Genomic DNA, 19,992 nt, shown 5'->3' with positions numbered 1-19,992 from the left:
TGAGGTTACAAAAGCGAGAAACACGTTGCTTTTAAAAGGAAGGACTGAGGTTCTTACCTAGTTTTGTGACCTTGGAAGCTGAAGCTTTAAGGAGTGGGGAGAAGAAAAAGAAGCAGACATTTTGGGGCTTGCACTGGAGTCGGCAGAGCTGGTAGTGGAGTGCACTGTGTGGTTTAGAGACATAGACCCATGGGAATGGGCTCTGGCTGCTGTGCTGGATCCAAGGTGGGCAGGCAGGTGGCCTTTCCTTGCAGCTGGGGCTGCTGCCCCCCGGCCCTGGCTGGCACCCCTGCCCATTTGCAGGGTACAAGCTTTCCTGTGGACAGCACTTTTCCCAGGGCCCTCTCTTAAGCTGTCCTTCGCATCCTCTGGTTTCAGACAAGATGCCAGCTCTTCTTTTGAATTGGTCCCAGGAGACTCTCGGGGATCTTAGCAGATGGAGATGCAGATTTTCATCCTGCAGGAAAGCAATTTGCCCTGCTCCCCTCCTGTTGTAGTGGGCTGGGTACTTAGTCCTGCCACAGTAACGGCACCTTTCATGCTGTCATCTTCTTTCAGGTCAGTAAAGATGCTGCTGTAGGTGACTTGACTCGCCCGTGCCTCATGTGCTATGGGTCTACATGGCCTCTGCAGGACCGGAATGTGCTAATCTGGGCCCCAAACAGGAGAAGAGTGTTGAGCTCAAGTCAGGCACCCTTCTGGCAGGGAGAGCTCAGTCTCACCAGGCCTGGCACCTTGCTCAGCAGCAGGCAAAGCCCATCTGGAATTTAGAGAAGTATGTGAGTGCTTTCCAGGATCACAGCCTGCTGCCCTCAGGGATCCCTCTGCAGCAATCCTGCTTCTTGTGCCCACCATCGCTATGCCATGCACACCCTGCTGAAGACACCCTCACGAACCTGCCCTTGGCCCAGCCCTGCCTGGACCTGGGTGGGAGTGCTCTGCTCTACCGACACTCCTGCCTCAGACCCAAGCCCTACGGGTTTCCTTTCCGAAGCCTTCCAGACACTAGTTTTGCCACAGGAAGAGTGATGTCTTCCTTGCTGATGGAGCCCTGCCGGCTGCCTGCGCTGGTGGAGGAGCACTCTGGGACTGGTATCAAAGGCTCTGCCCTCAGCTCAGGTCAGCAGGCTTCCAGCTCCTGTAGACCGGTGCCCAATAACAACTCCTTCCTACGGCCAAGCAGTGCTAAAGTGCCTTTGCTGCAGTCACTGGAGATCAAGAAGGTAAAACACACCCACAGTTTCCCCACTGCCTCGTGGCCCCACTCCAGGGATGATGAAGGCATCTCCTCCAGGAACTTCATCAGTGGAGCAGTGAAAAGCAATGACCTTGTGTTGGAGCAAACCACAGTCTCCTCCCTCAGCCTTGTGCCCAGCAGTGCGATCCTCAGGAAGGACTGTTTGCAGGAGGACACTGAGAGGCGAGCGTGCCGCTTAAAAGAGAAGGAGGCAGAGATCAGCCTCACAGAGGCCGTGCAGCAGCTGGCCGGACAGACTGCCACATGCAACAGCTTTGGATGCGAAGTTGAAAGCTCCAGCCCTACAAATGCAGGCAGCCTGTCCAACTGGAACGGCAGGTGGAGGCAGCCCGTCATAGCACAGGTCACCCGGAAAGAAACCATCACTCCTCTGAACTTGGAGCTGAGTAGCCATCGCCTTAACAGCAACTTGAGCCTTATAGGCACTGATGGTGCCGTTGTCCGTACTGAGTGTATCAGTGTCCCTCACTTGGCCTCGCGCGCTGGCTCTCCCAACTGCGACGCTGACTGCCGGCTTGTGAGCATGCTGAGCCCGTGTGGTGAGGACTGGGTAGTAAGACCAGAGCCTCCACACCTTGCCACCGTCTCTGAAGTGACAACTCAAATATCCACTATCCAACTGGAGAAAGAGGAGAAATGGACCCAGGCTGTGCTCCCGGGAAAGCTTGAGTGAGTAGAGCCAGGAGGAGCGAGGCTGTGGTGAGCTGGGCTGGCTGCTGTGTTGGGAGTGTTGGGAGAGGATGCGCTGTGGGCACTACCGTGGTGGCTGTAAGGGTAACCATGGGCTGTGTCCCTGAGCAAAATCCATCTACGGCATCCTGGTGTGGGGGGGAGCCTTCCTGTCACCCCAAGCTTGATGCAGGCACGAAGGCTGGCTGCGAGCCCTTCCATCTTCTCCTTCAGCCACAGCATGTAATTGCTGAGTGGCATTTCTAGCTCGCTTCCCACACAGTCACAGGGCCCTGCCTGCTGTGGCAGGCTCTGTGTGTATGTTGGGTGAAGCCTGCTGTCAAGCCAGGCCCAGCAAGGCTTTCCTGGGCAGAGGCATGGGTTCTTTAAGGAATGTGGAGCCAATGTAGGACAGAGAGGGTGGAAGGACATGGAGCTCCTGCTCTTGTGCTGGGAGAGGGTGTCCTTGTGCCTCTTTCTTTCTGGCTGCTCTGGAAAAATGTTCCCTCTCAAGGTGTCCTGGGGCCTCTCCATCTTGCTAGCTTGGGATAAGCGCTTGTACATCAGCACTGGGGAGGGCAGTGCTGTCACTCCCCTGCCTGTGTTATCTCATGCTGCCTTGTGGGCTTCTGGGTCTTTTGGCCCTGGAAAGCACATGCCACTCCTTCTGACATCATGTCCTTTATCCCAGTGTCACTGCTGAGCATTTGCCACTGGAGCTGAGCCATCCCCAGGATGAAGTGGAGGAAGAACTTCCTGATGGCCTGGATGAGAGCTGCAGTCAGGAGGATGATGAGGACAGTGAGTGCTGGTTCCCCTGGGAAGACTGCCCTGAGGTGGGGAGTGTGTGGGCTGTGTGGGACCTGGGGTTGAGCACAGCTGTCCTCCTGTCTTACATTCGTGCTGTCATTTCAGGATGACCTAGAGATTGGGCTGAATCCAAAAGCAATGTAACAGCAAGGAGGAACTGCATGGGTTCCTCTGGGGAGCAGGTTTGGGTTTACCACTGTCCTGCACTAAAACTTACCCATCTCTTCTTCTCTGTGCAGGGCTGTCAGTTCCCCTCCCTGCCCTTTTATGCCACCAGTTAGTGGGTAAAACCCAGGATCCAAGGGTTCAGGGCAGCTGGGAAGGGTTTGTCACCTGGAGCATTTCTTTTTAGTCTTCCCTTACTAACTCTGTGTGTGTTCACAACACATGGAGACAACACTTGCGTCTGTCCCCTCCTGCAGGTGACTCTGATGCTTCCTCTGTGGCTGGTGTGTCATCTGTGACTTTTGTATCCAGGTTAGTAGCTGTAAATAGTGCATTGAACTTGGCGTCTTCATCCAAACTTGTCTGTCTTTGCCCTCCCTGGTGACAGAGGAGAGCTGTACCATGTATGGGAATGGAGCGAAGGTAGTAAACAGGCTCCCCAACCAAAATGAGCTTCCTTGCTACCCTGCAGACCAAAGTTACCTCTCTTGCTACAGATAGTAGCCTGCAAAGTGCTGAGGGTGCATTCATCACAGCAAAACAGGGGTCTTAATTTCACTGCCACTGCCAGTTGCTGGGTTAGGTTTACTGGAATAAATGGTGCTCTTGCAGTGTTTGCCTTGCAGATGAAGCAGAGTGGAGGCGTCTGGGGCCAGAGACTGCAAAAGCTCCTTGGGGTGTTGTGACTCAGCATTGCATCCTAGGGACAAGTCCTGGATCATGGGTTTTTCTTGAGCTGTTGGAAGGAGGTTTCTTCTGGGGAGGATTGGTCAGCTTGTGGTCGTCTGAGCCCTGCCTCTTTGACTCCTGGCAGGCCTTTGTGGGACCTGGTTTTGCCCATCCAGCAATGGCAGCTGGTCCTTGCAGCTGTGCTGCCCCTTGCACAAGGGCTGCCTTGGGCTTTGCTGTCTGCTTTCTTGCTGCTTTCTATCATGCCACAACTCACCTGGGAGATGAGGAAGGCATCCTGCAAGCAAGTGTTGAACCTAGGGGTGCTGCAGAGCTCTGGGTATGCACATGTGGTGTGAAAGTCCTGTAGAGGTGACATAAATTGGACCAGAAGCTGTTGCTGGCAGGATGTGGCTGGTTGGCCTCTCGGGGCAGATGGGGGGAAGTGATGCTGGGGCCAAATGCTTCCTGCAGCAGGGAGAGAAGCATGTTGGCCACTTGTGTGGGCTGTGTGTTGGGCTGGCCTTGAAGCCTTTGCAGCTTCTCCTGCCTTCAGATGTTGCAGGCAAAACCAGTTTTATGCCAGGGAATGCTAATGAATATAGTTTATTGCCAGTTAACAAACTTTTAGTTACCAATTCTGGTATTGAAAAAAACCCCATGTATATACAAGGACTCAGGGAAAAACACCTCTTCTCCCCCTGTCCTGGTCTCCAACCCCCTTGCTACGCTCAGTCTCTTCAGAGAGGCAAGGGGTTGCTTGGGAGATTAGGGTCAATGTATTGTGTTTCCTTTTCTTTTGCTGCTCTTTGTTCCGTAGTGGATTGCTCTGGTATGGCTTTTTCCACTGGCTACAGTGGCATATATTTGAATATATGTTCATATTAAACTCTACTTTTAGTGTCATCGCAACCTTAATAGATACGTTATAAATTCTACCCTTCCTCCCAGGTGTTAGAGATTGCTGTGTTAAGGCGGAATACTTACAGCTGGTAAAACTCCAGCCCTCTTCTCTGTAATACACCAAAACCAAGAGGTTTACAACAGCTGAATCATATATGCATTACAGCCTCCACCCCTTGTTCCTATGGACTAGGTTATAGGGTTTGTCACATAACAAATGCTACCCCTTGCCCCTGCAAAATACAACACCCACAGGGGTTACAACACTTATATGTGCAATCATTACAAGCTTGCCGCCTCATCACTGCAGACTGGGTTACTGACCTTAGTGCCCATTGCTTGCACCACATTGCAACGATGCAAATTCCCAACACCAGGATCAAGGCTCCTTTCAGCTTCCCCCTTCCTCCCTGTGCTACCTTTCACCCTTAGCCAACTGCCTACTGCTTCATTTCTCCTAGGAACTGCACTGAGTGCCTGACCCAGCCCACTGAGGCTCAGGAGAAAGTCCTCAAACCAGCTCTTGTCTGCAGTTTATTCCCTAATGTGCCTCCAACTATCTACTTCGGTACTCGGGATGAGAGAGGTGAGCCAGGGTCCGTGGCTGTGCAGGGTGAGAGCAACCAGCTCATTATTAGCAAGGGCTGGAGTAAAATGATGGCTGGGGCATGACTCAGGCTGCCACCAAACGTTTCAGTGTCTTGGATCTTCCCCAGCTGTGGTGTCTTCTGCTCTGTGCTAGTTCTGCAAAGGGGGTATGCACCCTCCTCCGCAGGCCTGGTGCCTGTGCAGCAAACCAGCAAAATTTCCCTGGGTGCAGCTGTAGAAAATCCGCGTATTGTGCTTGTTTTCCTTCTGTCCTTATCTTTTTGTCCTCCTAGTGGAAAAGCTGCCTTGGGAACAGAGGAAGCTGCTGCGATGGAAAATGTGCACAGTCACACCAAACATAGTGAAGCAAACCGTTGGCAGGTCCCACTTCAGAATCAGCAAAAGTAAGTTGTGGGAGGCTGGCAGCATCTGACACGTTGTGTCCTCTGTCACCTGCAGCCCATCGGCATGAGAAGGCACATTGCCTGTGAAAAGCAGAGCAGGAGCGATTCAGGCTTAGCACTGCAGAATGCAGCAGAATGCCTGTCTGCCCGCCTGCCCTGTGATATCCAGGCTCTGTGGGTCCTGGCAGGGCCTGATCTCCCTCTTGGCTTGTCACTGGCATGGACTACGAGTCCATGGCTTGTCAGGAGCTGAGGCAGCACGTGGGGCAGCAGAGCTGTGCTCTGGCTTGTTTGAGCTGTACCTCTAGATGGTGCTGCCACTCTAAGGAGGTGTCTGGTGCCAACCCCAACACTGCTGTCCCTTGTCCCCATGTGCTGAGGAAGAAGCCATTCTCTCTGACCATAGCCAGAGAGTTCTCGGGATTGGGATCTTATTGCTGAAGAGATGTGTAGCAGAGGGCTGGGGCTGGGGAAGCACTGAGCATTTGCAGCTATGATCCATACCCTGGAGTGTGATCTCTCAGCAGTATTTACAGGACTTCTGTGTATATCTCCTGATATCTCCTGTGATATCTCCTGACCTGTCTCCAGACCATTTTGGGGCTGTAATGGGGCACACAGGGCAGAGCAAGACCTAGGAAGTCTTGAAATCCTACATCTCTCTGAAGCGCAGTGCTGATTAGCCAACTGCTTCATTCACCTGTTGTAAAGAAGGGAAGTCAGGGTGTTGGGGGATTAAAGCCATCCTTTGACCCTGCACCTGCCCAGATCCCTGCAACAATCATGTTTGCAAGGACATGACCCATCTGGTTAAGTGGATCCTGCTCACAGCCCTTGGTTTGGCAGCTTCACAGTACCCAGTATGAGTCCTTTGTGCTAGTGCTGTGCAGCATCCCGGGCATACTTCTGCTGGCTCCAGGAGATGGGGTGCTGGTGGATTGAGAGAGCTTTGTGGGTGGTGGTTTACTCTGTCATGGATTTTTCTGTTTTTATTGCAGAAAGCAATGACTGGCTGGGTTGCTGGGGCCACCACATGAAATCCCCCAGCTTCAGAGCCATCAGAGAGCACCAGAAGGTAGGGCACGTTTTGGGCTGACCTTCTTCATGTGCATGGAGAGCATGTTTGGAGCAGTTTGGGTGCCCCTCTATTCAGGGGCAGGTGTTTGCTGTGCAGACTGTCCCTGCAGCGTCCCTCCCAGAGCATGGCAACTAGCATTCCTGTGCCGGGAGATGAGTCCAGGAGACAGGCGCAGCTGGGTGAGCATCCCCACTGTGAGGGTGGCTCTTGCACAGACTGAGGCTGTAGCCATCACACATACCTGTTTGTTCTAGAGAACCATGATGTTCCAAACTCCTTGGTCTTGAGGCAGCATCCAGGTTTGGAAGCTAGCAGCCTCCAGCCCTGTTCCTATCCTGCTGTGGGGTCTTTCTGTCCCCAGTGCTTGTGTTGCACGGGCAGGACTCTGGCATACAGTGTAGAAGCAAGTGGGAAACAGCTGAGGTGGAGGATTGTGCCAGAGGAAGCTCAAAAGCTGGGGGGCTAGTGCCCTGTAGCTGCTCAGACTTCAGAAGGGATGAGGTGGCAGCTGCTGGCTTTGTAGCTGGTGTGGGTTACCATGTGGGTGTTTGTCCCTGCAGAGCTTCAGGAGCAGGTGGGTCTTGTCTTGGTGCAGTCCTGAGAGGGGAGCAAAGAGCATTACCCTGCACTGTATTCAGAAAGGTTATATCCTCTGGCCAGGGAACAGCAAGGGGTGGACAGGGAGGCAGGGAAGCAGGAAGATCTCACCAGCATCTGAGTTCCTTTTCAGCTAAACCACTTCCCTGGTTCATTTCAAATTGGGAGGAAGGACCGTCTGTGGCGCAACCTGTTGAAGATGCAGGCTCGCTGTGGGAAGAAGGAGTTTAACTTCTTCCCCCAGTCCTTCATCCTGCCCCAGGACATCAAATTACTCAGGAAAGCATGGGAGGAAGGAGCTAGCTGCCAGAAATGGATTGTAAAACCAGTAAGTCCAAAGCAGAGCTCAATCTTCTGTCCCATTGTAGCTGCAGGAAGAAGATCTGATCCTTTCTTGTTTGCATTTTGTAGCCAGCATCAGCAAGAGGCATTGGTATCCAGGTCATCCACAAATGGAGCCAGCTTCCCAAAAGGAGACCGCTGCTGGTACAGAGGTGAGTGACGGACTTGACACAGCCTGGGATCTCCTAGTGTCTAGTCTCTCTGGCCAGGTCTGGGCCACTGCCACCATGTGGCAGAGCAGAAGCACCTGATCTACATCTGGAAGCTTACCGACTGCCTGGGTGTAATGCTGCTGCTGGAAGTCAGGCCCTGTCAGCTGCAACTGGGCTTACTGGAGTGCTGCTGTCTCTGTGTAGAGTTTTGAGGTCTTGGGTACAAACTGGCTCCATGGGCTTTTTGGAGCTTCTGGCAGGTGATCAGCTTCAGCTCTGCTGTGATCCAGCTTCTACTGCTTCATACTCTGGTGTTTAGCATCTTTGGAGGCAAACAAACCTTATCCAGTGGCCACAGGCCCAGTGGGAAGAGGTGACAATTGTGAAAGATTTTTTCTTACCCAAGTTAGAATGAGTCAGTAAAAGCCTGTCTGTGTGGATGTTGGTCAAAGAGATTTCTTGAAATAACAGATTTTCAGAATCTCCTTCCCCTTCTGCAGAAAAATTCAATAGCTCATCTTGCATTGAGGCTGCTTTCTGGGAAGGTTCTTGTGAGGGCAGGAAAACTGTCTGGTGTTTGGCAGACGGGGAACTGTTGTGTTGGCTTGTCTCTTCTCCCTGTCTGCTTCCCATGCAAAGTGATACGCTTTCCTATAGAACATGATGAAGTTCTGGTGTGACTAATCAAATGATTTGGATTAAAATTGCCAACTGTTTCTGCTCACTGAATCAAACCATCTGTGGCTCAGTGCGTGTCTTAGATGTTCCTGAATATTGTGATCAGTCTTGTGGGTGTGGAGAAGCTACCGTGCCTTAGAGCTGGAGAAAATGTCTTCAAAATGGAACTGAGCTGAAAGAAATACAGCTTGTATCTCTGCAGGATCTCCCCTTGCATGGGAGACCTTTTTTCTCTCTTATTTTGACTGTGATGCACTTAACATGGAAATGCTGTGGAAAAGGGCTTCTGCATTGATCCCTGGTTTTGCCAAGCCTTCTGAGGTGGGGGCTAGAGATGTTCCTGCATACATAAATCATAACCCTCCTCCGGTGCTTGCTTCCCTCTGCAGATATCTGCACAAACCCTACCTCATCGGCGGAAAGAAGTTTGACCTGAGGATCTACGTTTATGTCACCTGCTACGATCCCCTCAGGGTCTACCTGTTCAAGGATGGATTGGTTCGCTTTGCTAGCTGCAAGTAGGTTGCGAGGGAGAGAAGTGCTGGGGGGCTGTCTCAGTGCTGAGGCATGTGTGGCTGTGGTACCTGCCTGGGCTGGAGCAGGGAGGGAGTCATCCTGTATACAGTAATGCTTAAAGCTGTAGCTTACTTGCTTAAGGAGCAATCTGGAAGCGCACGGGGTCACTGCAGGTGACGGTGTTGAAAGAGAATGTGAGAGGATGCTTCATTCATCCACCTTTCCCAAGGCAAGAGCAGTTCTTGAAACATGTTGTCTGTGCTTCATACTGCATAAGAGCTGGCATACCAGAAACTGAGATGTTTCTTCCAGTTTGGGCTATATTGCCTTGGGCTGTTGCAGTTCCATCAGTGCTTTTGCTTACTTCTTTTTTTTTTTTTTCTTCCCTCTGGTCTTTTTGTAAGGACATGCTCTGAGGGTGGGATTGCATCCCACTGCCCCAAGGCAGCCTGTTCTGTGTCTTATGCTTTGTCCCATCAGCTTTGGGCCCATGGGGAGAGATTGCTCCAGGTGGCCTGGGAAAGAGAGGCAGTAGGGCTGATGGGTGGCTGAGAGTGGTGTGAGAAAAGAACAGTTTCTGCCTGCCCCATGGGCCTGGGGGCAGCCAGTTCAAGCTCAGATTGTTTGTGCTCTTATTGCTTCCTCCAGGTACTCCTCCTCGATGAAGAGCCTCAGCAATAAGTTTGTGCATTTGACCAACTACAGTGTGAACAAGAAGAACACAAAGTACAAGTCCAACTCGGATGAGACTGCTTGTCAGGGACACAAATGGTAGGTATCACTTTTAGGGCACAAGGCAGCTCTTTCTACTCCCCATTAAGTCATCCTTTTTTCACTATTCCTACCCAAAACTTGAAGGTGCTTCCTGTATCGTCTGCTCCCCCTTGGAGAAACTGGAAGAGCAGAGTGATTTTAGCATAGGTTAGTGTCAATGGAATCTGGACCATCTCCCGGGCTTGTGATTCATCCTGTCGGCTGCTGCTTGGGCTGTGGTTGCTGTTCATCCTGCCTGTGTCTGTCCCATTCCCTGCTTCCAATGCTGCTCTCATCTGTGCTCATTCATCCCCTTGCCCGATTGCAGGGGCAGTGGGATGTGGTGAAAGCAGAATCTAATTTTTTGCTGTTAAAACTTGAATGGGTAATTATGATGCTTAAATTGGCTAGATGGGAGCTTCTGCCCATCTCACTCTTGACTTCCCTGTGGAGGCAGAGAAAAGTACGGTCCTGGTGCAAAACTGATAATTTATGTGTTGCTAGGTGTGAATAGGAGCAGCGGTGCCATTTCTAGGCATTTGGGAGGAGGGCTGCAGTCTTGCAGGAGTTCCTGTTCGCTGCTGTTCCATGGGTGGACTGATCCAAGGCCCCAGGCACTTGTCTCTGATTCCACAGTGATGTTTAAACTCTTAAAAATAGTGCAGGATAGAGTTCTCAATTCATGGGCCTGAGCAGGGCTATTTCACTTCAAAGGGAGCTGCAAAAGGTGGTTTGCTGTGGTAGGATTGCTTTCTCAGACCTGTACCTGCTGCACAGTGGTCTGTTCCTCCACTGGGACTTTGAGAAGGGTCTGCTGTCCTCCAGCAGTTTAAATCCCACAGAGGTGGGATTGTGTGGCTTTTTGATACCACCATGCAAGTCAAAGCTAGCTGCTCCCACATTAGAGATGAGAGTGGCTGTAATATACTCCATCTCGTATGCAGGAAGCATGACCTTTGGATTCCTGGCCATTAGCCACACAGTCTCACTTGAGCAACATCTGAGCATCCTTGGCTCAGTGTCAGGGTTACTTGCAGCACTTAGTGTGGTGTGGGAAACTCCTGTAAAAGCTGGGATGCTCCCCCCTACCATCTTGTTCTCCACATTTTTTAAAAATCCACATACCCCACCCCAAGCCTCGGTGAAATGGCTCTAGCTAAAAGATTTATGGGACTCTTGCTGGATTCCTGCATTCCTGCTGAGCTGCTTTGCAGTGCTGCCGGGGAAGGCCTGCAGGAAGGGGAGGTTTGCTGAGGACACAGAGTGGGAGGGAAGAGAAGACCTGGGCCTGAGTTCCCTTGCTCATGTGCTAATTTGGGACCTATTATTCCAGTGCTGGGACAAGTCTGTGACAGATTTATGTTCCCAGTACCTTGGGCCTACAAGACCAGGGGCCAGGCTGGGGAGGGTAGCAACCAGTAGCTGAGGGGTCTGAAGATAAGCAGAAAAGGATGGCTGTGCCAGGGAAGAGCTTTGTCAAGGCTCCTCTCTGCTGCTTTCACTCCCCTGGCAGGACTGAGCAGTAAGGGACTACAGAGCTACCTCCTTTGCTTTCTCTCTCCCAGGGCACTCAAAGCTCTCTGGAGTTACCTGACGCAGAAGGGAGTTAATAGTGAAGCCATCTGGGAGAAGATTAAGGACATCGTTATCAAAACCATCATTGCGTGAGTCCCGGCACCCCTTGCTCTGTTCCTGGCTGTGGGGTACACCCTGGCCCTCTGGCTCTCCAGTCCGCTCTCAGCCCAGTCCTTTTGCTTTTAATCTGAATGCTGCCACTGCTGTTGGCTTCAGTATTTCTCTCTGGATCCTTCCTTTTCATCCTGTTACTTAAGCTCATGCTGCTGTAGCTTCAATGGGTACGTAGACCTTATGTTTTCTGGGTCTACCTGCAGTGCAGGGGAGGAGGCCAGGAGGGTGCAGTGTAACTCACACTTAGCCCAACTTGCCATCTGTTCCCGTGCTTGGCCAGGGTGCCCGAGAAAAAAGGTCCCCTGGTGCAGGATGGATATTGTGTTCGGAGGTGGATCCTGCCCGACAGAGCAGGGATGCTCAGGATGCAATGCTGTATCCATGCGCAGTGCAGCAGCAGCGGCTCACAGGCCTGCATGGTCTCTCAGCCCACCTGATCCCACAGCATGTGGTTGCATACACTTTCAGAACCAGTAGCATGTGCTTTGAGCAGCCAGAGCTCTGCTGTCTGACTGTTGGAAATGTGCATTTTTTCCTTGGCTTGCAGATCTGAGCCCTACGTGAACAGCCTGGTGAAGATGTATGTGCGGCGGCCGTATTGTTGCCATGAGCTGTTTGGGTTTGACATCATGCTGGATGAAAACCTCAAGCCCTGGATCTTAGAGGTCAACATTTCCCCAAGGTAAAGCAGATTCTGAGCCACAGCAGACTGGATAATGGCCTTTCTTTTACCACAAAATGAATTTGGCTTGTGATGTCTCCTGCACCCTGTGCTGAAAGACTGTGGGCTTTGAAGCCTCCCTCTCCAGATTGCAGGAATCAAAGTCCTCCCTGTCTGTGAAAGCAACATCCATCTGCAGCTCAGAAAGCTTCGCTGGGCATGCTCCAGTTAGAGCCAGGGAAGAGTACGTTAAAAAAGGAAGGCCAAGGAGGGATGTGTCATGTGGGGAATGGGTGATGGCAGAGATTTCTTCTTTGTGTGGGCAGACGTGATCAGCAGCTCCACTGTCTCATGTGCTGTTCCTTGCTTGCTGATGGCACGCGGCTGCGTGGTGTCAGCTATGCAGGCAGGGCTGGGAGCTGCAGTGTACCTGAGCACAGCCACTCTTGCCGGCGAGAGAGAATGGGCATGAGCTGGATGCAGAGCCGTGGTCCCACACAGGGCTCTGAGGATGGGTTTGCTGGTTCCCTGCAAATCTGGGAAGAGGTGGATAAATGAACCACTTCTGGTGGGGAGCCCCCCTTCAAAGAGCTGTTGTCAGGATTTTTCTCTCAATGTCTCATGTCTGTCTGTAATGAGGTGAGGGACAGGCTGTGTTTTGTATTTCGGTCAGTATTAATCCAGGGAGTGATCCTGGGGCCATGGGGCTCGGCACCTCCATTCTGGGACTCAGACTTCTGTGATGCTTCCTCTCCCACAGTCTCCATTCCAGCTCCCCACTGGACGTGAGCATCAAAGGCCAGATGATTCGGGATCTCCTCAACCTCGCTGGCTTTGTTCTGCCCAGCATGGACAGCATGGCCTCAAGACCACAGACAAGAAGTGGCTCTACCTGCAGGTCAGCCCCCTTCTCTGCCAGAGAGGCAGGCTTTTGTCTTGGAGGATTTAATCTGGGGGCTGCTTGCAGTCCAGCAAATGCTGGTTTCTATGTCGTTGAGAGCCTTTGCTGGCTGGTCCTCAGCTATGGGTCTGAGGGACTTGCATCATTGCCTGGGTATCCGATTCCTGTGGTCTCTTCAGGGCAGAAGGATTTATGCCCTTTCTGCAGGTCCATAGTTGGAAGTGAGGCCAGCATAATTTGTGCTTGCTCTTTGGTTAGTAGAGTCGTGTTCTCTCCTTCCCGCTGCCAGCACTAAGGCAATGCTGAGCTGCACTGCCTCTCTGTTTGCTTAGAGGGCTGGCTGACTGTGTTGGGGCTGGAGCTGGTTTCCCTCTACCCTAGGACTGATGTGCTGCTGCTTTGAGCAAGAGGAGCACCTGTTGTTTTGCAAAGGCTGGAGTGATCTATCTGTTCCTTAGGCAGGAATGTAGGTGCCAGAGGTTGTAGACCTATGGATAGGAGTGTGCACAGTCTTACCTGGCAGCTAACATGACTGTTTCTTACATAAGGCTAATTCCTGGGCATGTGTTAACCCAGGCCCCTGCTCCTTCTGTGTTTCACCACTGCTTGGGCTTATACTGTTTTCAAACCTGATGGTAGGGGAAACCAGTCCCATTCCCAGCAGCAGAGCGGCTGCTGGCTGTATGTCACTGCTTGTCAAACTGTACAAAAGGCCAGGATTTCCTGTGACATATGGAGCTGGAACTGAGGTCATTTAGAGAGTTCTTGGATGTTGCAGGAGGAAGTTGTTGATCTGTGAGTTCTCTCCTTCCTTGTATACTGGCAGTACCAAGTACTCATACTCCCAGCCCTGTGGTTACAGTTAGGAAGCTGTGTTGTGAGCGGGATGTAAGCATAAGATCCCACCAGGCTTCCAGTGCTGTGAATTGTGTCATGGTGTGTCTTTGGCCCTCTTGAATCCTATGTGGATGTGAGGTGATGGTTCACCTATTGGACAAAGGAATGCTGAAATGCCTTGGCAAGGAGCTGGCAGGGCCCTCCCCGTTCCCCTGCCCATATACTTCCTGGGTCCTGTGCTGATGCACAAGGCTGTGGGTGCATCACTGATCTTGGAACTAGTGACATCCTCGGAGAAAGTGTTCTCTCCTCCATGGCATCTTCCTGAGTGTGTCACCGCTCTCACAGAAGTTGCTGGGAGCAGCTTTGCCATGACAGGACATTGTCTTCTCTGCCTAAATGCTCTACTACCTCTTCTTGTGTCCTCAGTCTGGGCAGTGATTTGAAGGAGAAGCCCAAGCCAGCATCTGAGCATTTCATAGCAGAGAAGATGAAGAAGGCCTATTACTTGACGCAGAAGACACCTGACCAGGTATGACACAATCTCCGATGCTTGTGCTATCCTGCCAAGCCACTGTCCCAACCAGTCCCACCTATCACTTGTCCCTCTCCAGGTTGTACTCTGGAGCTGGGGACAGACAGATGATGGAGTACTTGGGCTCCCGTGGGTTACAAGACAGCTGGTCAGAAATAAATCAGTTTGCTTAAGCCACTGCTGCACTGGCTCATCTTTACATTAAAATAGGCATGTGTGGAGGGGCACGTTACCTACCGGTCCCCAAACAGGGTCTGAGCTCCCACTGGAGCACTGGAACACTGCCTGTTCCCCCTTGTGTCTCTGTGCAGCTCTGGTAGCCTTTGCCTGCTGACCCCGTGCAGGTTAGCAGGGATGCTTGTCTTGTGTGCCACCTGGCAGTGTCTGTAAGAGAGGTTGGGCTGCAGAACTGGGGATCTCCTCAGCTCTGTGTTGCATTGATGTCACCACTGAGCTTAGAATTCTTCCTTTTCCATGTGGCCTGTGTCCCAGAGATCTCAAAGATCTCAGACACATGAAGACCTATGCCTGAGAGACTTTGAGGAGTGGGGAGGTGGGAAGGAGAACTGACAAAATGCAGTTCACTTCTCCCTGACCCTGGATTGCTCTTCTCTGCAGGATTTTTATTCTTCTGTCTTGGACGTCCTGACCCCAGATGATGTTCGGATCCTGGTGGAGACAGAGGATGAGTATTCCCGACGTGGGCAGTTCGAGCGGGTGTTCCCCACCCACATCTCCATGCGGTACCTGCGCTTCTTCGAGCAGCCTCGTTACTTCAACATCCTGGTGACCCAGTGGGAGCTCAAATACTACCTGAATAAACACAAAGGTAACTGCCATCCGAGAGTCAGGCGCAGTCACCTGAGTCACACAGGCTGCCTGCTGGCGGTCGTGGGAGACTTCTGAGCTATGCCTGTTGAGGGGGAGCTGCCTGCCTGCACACTCACCATAGGAAATGTGTTACCCTCCCAGACTGTTTCAAATGTCACAAAAAGCTAATTCTGAGTTGGTCAGAGGTGCTGACTGTTCTGGTAAACGCAGCACAAGCACTTCTGGGTGCCCTGGGGCTGAAGCAGGCTGGGATTCTTCCATCACCCTGTAGCTCTGGCCTCTTATAGCATTCCTCTGCCCCCTTTTGAGGAACAGCTGGAGTCACTGGGCTTTGCTCCTCACAGGTGATCTGTGAAGTGAAGGAAAAATTGGGCCTATTCCCTGGTCTCCTGCTGCTTTCTAATTGATGAAAAACTGCCAGTGTGCACACAGAGGAATTTTTCCTGAACACTAAAACTCTATCTATCATTTCCACCTTTCCAGGACACAACTCTATTTTAATAAAAAGCACGCTTTAATGAGGCATAGCTGGGCTGGACCATTTCCTTCTCACCCAGGGCTGTCTCTATCAGGGCAGCAGTAGAGGCTACTTAGAAGAGAGAACCAGTGAGATCTAGTGAGAAGGGTTAGTGAACGTAAAAACCTGTGGCTCAGGGCTCTCCATCCAGCATCTGATCTAGCCAGAGAGGCTCCTGCAGGAACTGGCCCTCCACTGAGACAACTGTATGTGTGCTGCTAGCCTGGCTGTCATGCAGAGAAAAAACAAAACACTTTTGTCACTTTTCACTGGTGTTAAAGCAAGTATCAAAGGGGTTGGTAACAGTCTTTCACAGAGAGACAGTAACCTCATAGCCCTCTCCAGCTGCGCTGTCGGCATGTGTCATCCTTTGACTCGCTAATACCTTTGCTGGATGCTCTCCTGTCAGCTGGAGAAAGATTCTGTCATCATCTGCACTGAAGTGCTGCCCTGAACTTTCCCACTCAAGCCAGGGTCCTGGTTTGGTGCTTCAGCTTCCCTGAAGTAGCCCAGCAAGCAGATTTGCTCTGTCCTCTCATTACTCTTCACCTCTGAGCAAAAACCAAATTTCCCAGCCCCCTCCTATTCACATATGTTCCATGCAGCCCTCCTCTCTCCCTGGCCAGCAAGGTGCAAAGCCCAGGCTGGTGCACAGAGCCAGGACAGGGCTGCCGAGCTGCCTTGCTCCCCTCAGCCCCCAGTACGTGGGGTTTTTTTCCCAAGGTCCTGGGGCTTGCTGAAAGGTCACTGAGGAGCAGAGTTTGTTGGACAGCAAGGATTCCTCCTATAACCAGGTCTGGTATCATATAGCGAACCACAGTAACCCCAGCTGGACAGCATCAAGTTCCTGGCCATTGCTCTGCTGGTTCTTAAATCTCAAGGCACCTTATCTTGTGCTATGGCTCTAGGGCTCTTAAAAAAGAAAACAGGAAGGGAGCAATCCTAGATTTCCCAGAAATACTGGGAATATTTCTGGGCCAGCAAAAAGCAAGAAGCTTGGCTGCACTCGGGACAGCTAGCAGGAGGCCTTGGAGTAAGTGGAGCCAGTTCAGTGCAGTCAGACACATGGCTGTGCTTCAAGGTGACCTCCCTGTGCTCTGAAGCAGCGTGTCTTGTGTGTGGCTGGAGGAATGGTTGCTTTCAGTCGCACCACCGGTGAGCTTGGTCGATGCCAGCCTCACCCTCTGACAGGAATCAAGACCAGGTCTCGGCCCACGTCAAGCTCCAGATGGATCCATGCAGGGAGGAGATGATGCGCTGGGATGCTGCAGCTGATCGTTACTGTGCAAGGAGGAGGTTGCCTGAGCTGCCCTCCTCTGGGAAAGGGGACAGTAGCAGCAAAGCTGCTCTACATTTGCACTGTAGGAACTTTCACCAGTGCAGCCCAAATCAGGCGCTGCTGTTGGCAGGCACCTGGCTCAGGGGGACAGCCAGTCTGGTCTAATTCGGCAAATCCCATGTTGCCCCAGTTTCCCTGCTTAGCTGAGCGTGCTGCATGGTGCGTCTGGCTCCCTGGGAGGAAGGCAGGCACTGCGGCAGCCCACATGCTGGCACTCGCTCCAGTGTTTGCTCATACAAAGGGTGAACACCCTTGGTTTACTCCATGTTTGCTGGGGCTCAGGCACGTGTTCAAGTAGTTATTGCATAGCATGTACTTCATGGTCAGTTCACTCTGTGCAGCATATTTGTGTGCTGCAAGCTGGGAAGACTTAACTCTCTGCAAACCTGGTTATTCATTCTTGCTTCTTTTCTGTCGCTTCCCAGGTTTGGAGCTACTGAAGAACTGGTGTGTCAAAGGGTACCTCACTGGGTCAGGGGTGGATTTGGCGCAGATGGTGCGTATGGCTGTGGGTGAGCTAGGGGAGAGGTGGGTGGCTGCCTGGGCAGAGCTAGGCAGAGCAGCTGCTTATTCTGTTTCCTGTGGTTCCTGCCCTACCTGTTTGCCCTCTTCTTCCCTCTCTGTCAAGGCCTTCGGGAGTCTGGAAAAACCCATACTTCTCTGTCTCCCACCAACATAAAGTCCACCCAGTATATCAGATCTGCAGGTATTTTGCATCTGAATATTCTTGGGTGGACTGGGCACAGCCCTACGTATTTGGTACCTGGCCTGCCCTTTATTCCTCTCTGTGAGGGAGCCATCTCTGTCTGTCACTCCTGTGCCTCACAGCAGGCTGATCCATTAAAAGAAACCCGCTCTTCGACCTCAAGATGCTCTGCTCCCACTTACAGCAGAGGGATTCATTAAGCAGAGAGCAAAGACTGCTCTGTTTGCTGTTCTGGGAACAGTCTGGTGGCAGTGACGCTGCACAGCAATGTGAGGCAGTTCAAGCTGAAGCACACTAGGGCAGCCTACGGCAGAGCACAGCAGGCTTGAGGGATTTTTGCCACGACTTAAATAGCCATGTTGTTGTCTTTCTCTCCTCCTGCAGTGGTCATTGCCAAAATCTTTCTTCCTCCAGAGGAGCAGTGTTCAGTCAAATGGCTTCAGCAAACTGGAAATGGGCAGACTGGGGTGAGTTTGCACTGGCTGTGACACGTATGATGTTCGCTGCATGGCTTTAGTACTGGTGTCCTGAGAAAGAACTGGCAGCAGGGAAAGCAACTTCATGTAAGGGGAGAGGAACAGGTTGGCTTGCAGGCTCTGAAGCCAGTCGTCGCTCTCTGGAGAGCTTCTGGTGGGGTTGGCATGATGTCTACGCAATGGGGTGTGTGTCCTTGGCACTGTACAGTCAGCTTGGATGGGAATGAGGCCTGGAATAGCTGAACTGGGTGATGTGTGGGGTTGTCATGCTCAGGACATGCTGACAAGATGTTTCTCACTGAGACCTGCACCACTTTGATGTGGCTAGCAGTGAGCAGAGGCTCTCAGCTGCAGCGTGGGGCTGGAGGAGCAGTGTCACCTCCAGGTCTGCTGCACTCTGCCAGCTTCCCTGAGCAAAGCTGGGCTGCAAGATGGGTGCTGCTGGCCCCGACAGCTTCCTGCAGAGTGGTGGAGGATGGGGGTTCATCTAGGTGAGCCTAAGTGGAAAGCAGGCACACCCCTGGTCTCTGATGTTAAGGGAAGGGGCATCCCTGCTCCTGTGCCCAGACCAAGGGTCCTCAAACTACGTTCCGCGGGCTGGATACGGCCCCCCAGGGTCCTCAATCCGGCCCCCGGTATTTACAGAACACCCCCGCCGGGGGTTGCAGGGGGAAACCGAGCAGCCGCAGATGACTGCCTGCCACTTCATCCGCGCGCCGGCCCCCTGTTTAAAAAGTTTGAGGACCCCTGGCCCAGACCATGGTGGAGCTGGATTTATGTGCAGGCAGGGAGATCAAGCTGTGACCCTGAAGTCCCGTCAATGTCTTGGATGTCTTTTGGGGTGAGTGCTGCTGCCTGGGATGGGAAATGGAGTAGGTGAGCATGGCAGCCCTGTCTCTCAAGTCTGTGTATGATACTGCAGATGAGTGTTGGTTGCACCATGGACCTTTTTGATCCTTTCTCACTGTCCCTAAGAAGTATGGGGTCTCCTTTCTCCTGCAGCACACTCCTCCCTTTAGCTGGTGAGGACCTCACAAGATGCCTGGAGCCCAGCCCTACTCAGAGCTTACCTCTCAACAAGTGTACTGGTGGAGCTGATCAGAAACCTGCGGGCTGCCTCTCAGACACTGCCCTGGTGATTTGACCAGGCAGCTGCCGTCCCTCCCCAGGGACACCTCAACCTACCTCAAAGGAAGACAGGAGCTGGCTCCAGAGAGCAAGGACTGTGGGAGCCCACTGTGCTGCATACTTGCTTGTGGGGTTGTTTTTAGAGTGATGTCTTACTTGGCAAAGAGGAGAGCTGTGTGACTTCCATTTTTAAAACAAATGGCAAAGCCTGGGGAAGTGGGGTTTGGCCTTTGTCCTAGACTGCTCTGAAAGCTCGATGTGGTGGTTTCTTTGCTGGGGGAGTGTGGGAGCTGTCTGAGCTTGGAGTCAGCCTGGCCTTCCTGTCCCCGAGCAGCATGGGCTGAACCCTTGCTCACCTCTGTCTCCTTCTGCTTGTCCTGAGCCACCTGGAGCTGAGTCTGCTTCTGCCCTGCCGCAGCCTGGCCCCTGGAGAAAACTGCCCAGCCACCACCCTGCTCCTCGGGAAGGAACAGGGCTTGGGGCTTTCAGCTGACCCCTTTCATCCTTTCTGAATGCCTGTGCCAACATCCTGCCCTTCCCGAGACTCGGGGCGTGGGGGGGAACCTCGGGTGTGCATATAACTGCACGAGAAAGACCTACCAGTGTAGCTCCGGTTTGTTGTGGGGACAGTAGGGCTGCTGGGGAGGGAGTATCCTCTTGAGGCTATCTGCTCTCCTGGGTGACCTGCACCATGCATGCAGGGACTGCAGGCTGGTGCTCTTCTGGGCTCTGCTCTCTATTTTCCCTTTGTTTCTCAAGGATTTCTATTAAAGTTTGACACTCAGCTGCT

The 19,992-nt window shown here is 52.3% G+C and overlaps 1 protein-coding gene across 3 annotated transcripts in view; it reads left to right on the top strand.

Annotated features, from left to right (window-relative positions):
* TTLL4 (tubulin tyrosine ligase like 4) overlaps nt 1-19,992 on the top strand; it is a 26,621-nt gene extending 6,629 nt beyond the window's left edge. For all 3 annotated transcript variants that reach the window (XM_056350133.1, XM_056350131.1, XM_056350132.1), the window contains exons 2-19: nt 559-1,927; nt 2,619-2,728; nt 3,160-3,214; nt 4,936-5,060; nt 5,356-5,466; nt 6,465-6,541; nt 7,275-7,469; nt 7,553-7,635; nt 8,703-8,831; nt 9,478-9,600; nt 11,148-11,246; nt 11,819-11,953; nt 12,693-12,830; nt 14,100-14,202; nt 14,824-15,034; nt 17,318-17,388; nt 17,983-18,065; nt 19,077-19,992. In XM_056350133.1, coding sequence (XP_056206108.1) covers nt 621-1,927; nt 2,619-2,728; nt 3,160-3,214; nt 4,936-5,060; nt 5,356-5,466; nt 6,465-6,541; nt 7,275-7,469; nt 7,553-7,635; nt 8,703-8,831; nt 9,478-9,600; nt 11,148-11,246; nt 11,819-11,953; nt 12,693-12,830; nt 14,100-14,202; nt 14,824-15,034; nt 17,318-17,388; nt 17,983-18,065; nt 19,077-19,218 — 3,297 coding nt within the window. In that variant the 5' untranslated portion in view covers nt 559-620 and the 3' untranslated portion in view covers nt 19,219-19,992. The remainder of the gene's footprint in view (nt 1-558; nt 1,928-2,618; nt 2,729-3,159; nt 3,215-4,935; nt 5,061-5,355; nt 5,467-6,464; nt 6,542-7,274; nt 7,470-7,552; nt 7,636-8,702; nt 8,832-9,477; nt 9,601-11,147; nt 11,247-11,818; nt 11,954-12,692; nt 12,831-14,099; nt 14,203-14,823; nt 15,035-17,317; nt 17,389-17,982; nt 18,066-19,076) is intronic.

The sequence above is a fragment of the Falco biarmicus genome, chromosome 8, assembly GCF_023638135.1.
Source record: "Falco biarmicus isolate bFalBia1 chromosome 8, bFalBia1.pri, whole genome shotgun sequence".
Classification (NCBI taxonomy): domain Eukaryota; kingdom Metazoa; phylum Chordata; class Aves; order Falconiformes; family Falconidae; genus Falco; species Falco biarmicus.
This window is presented reverse-complemented; position numbering and strand designations above follow the sequence as displayed.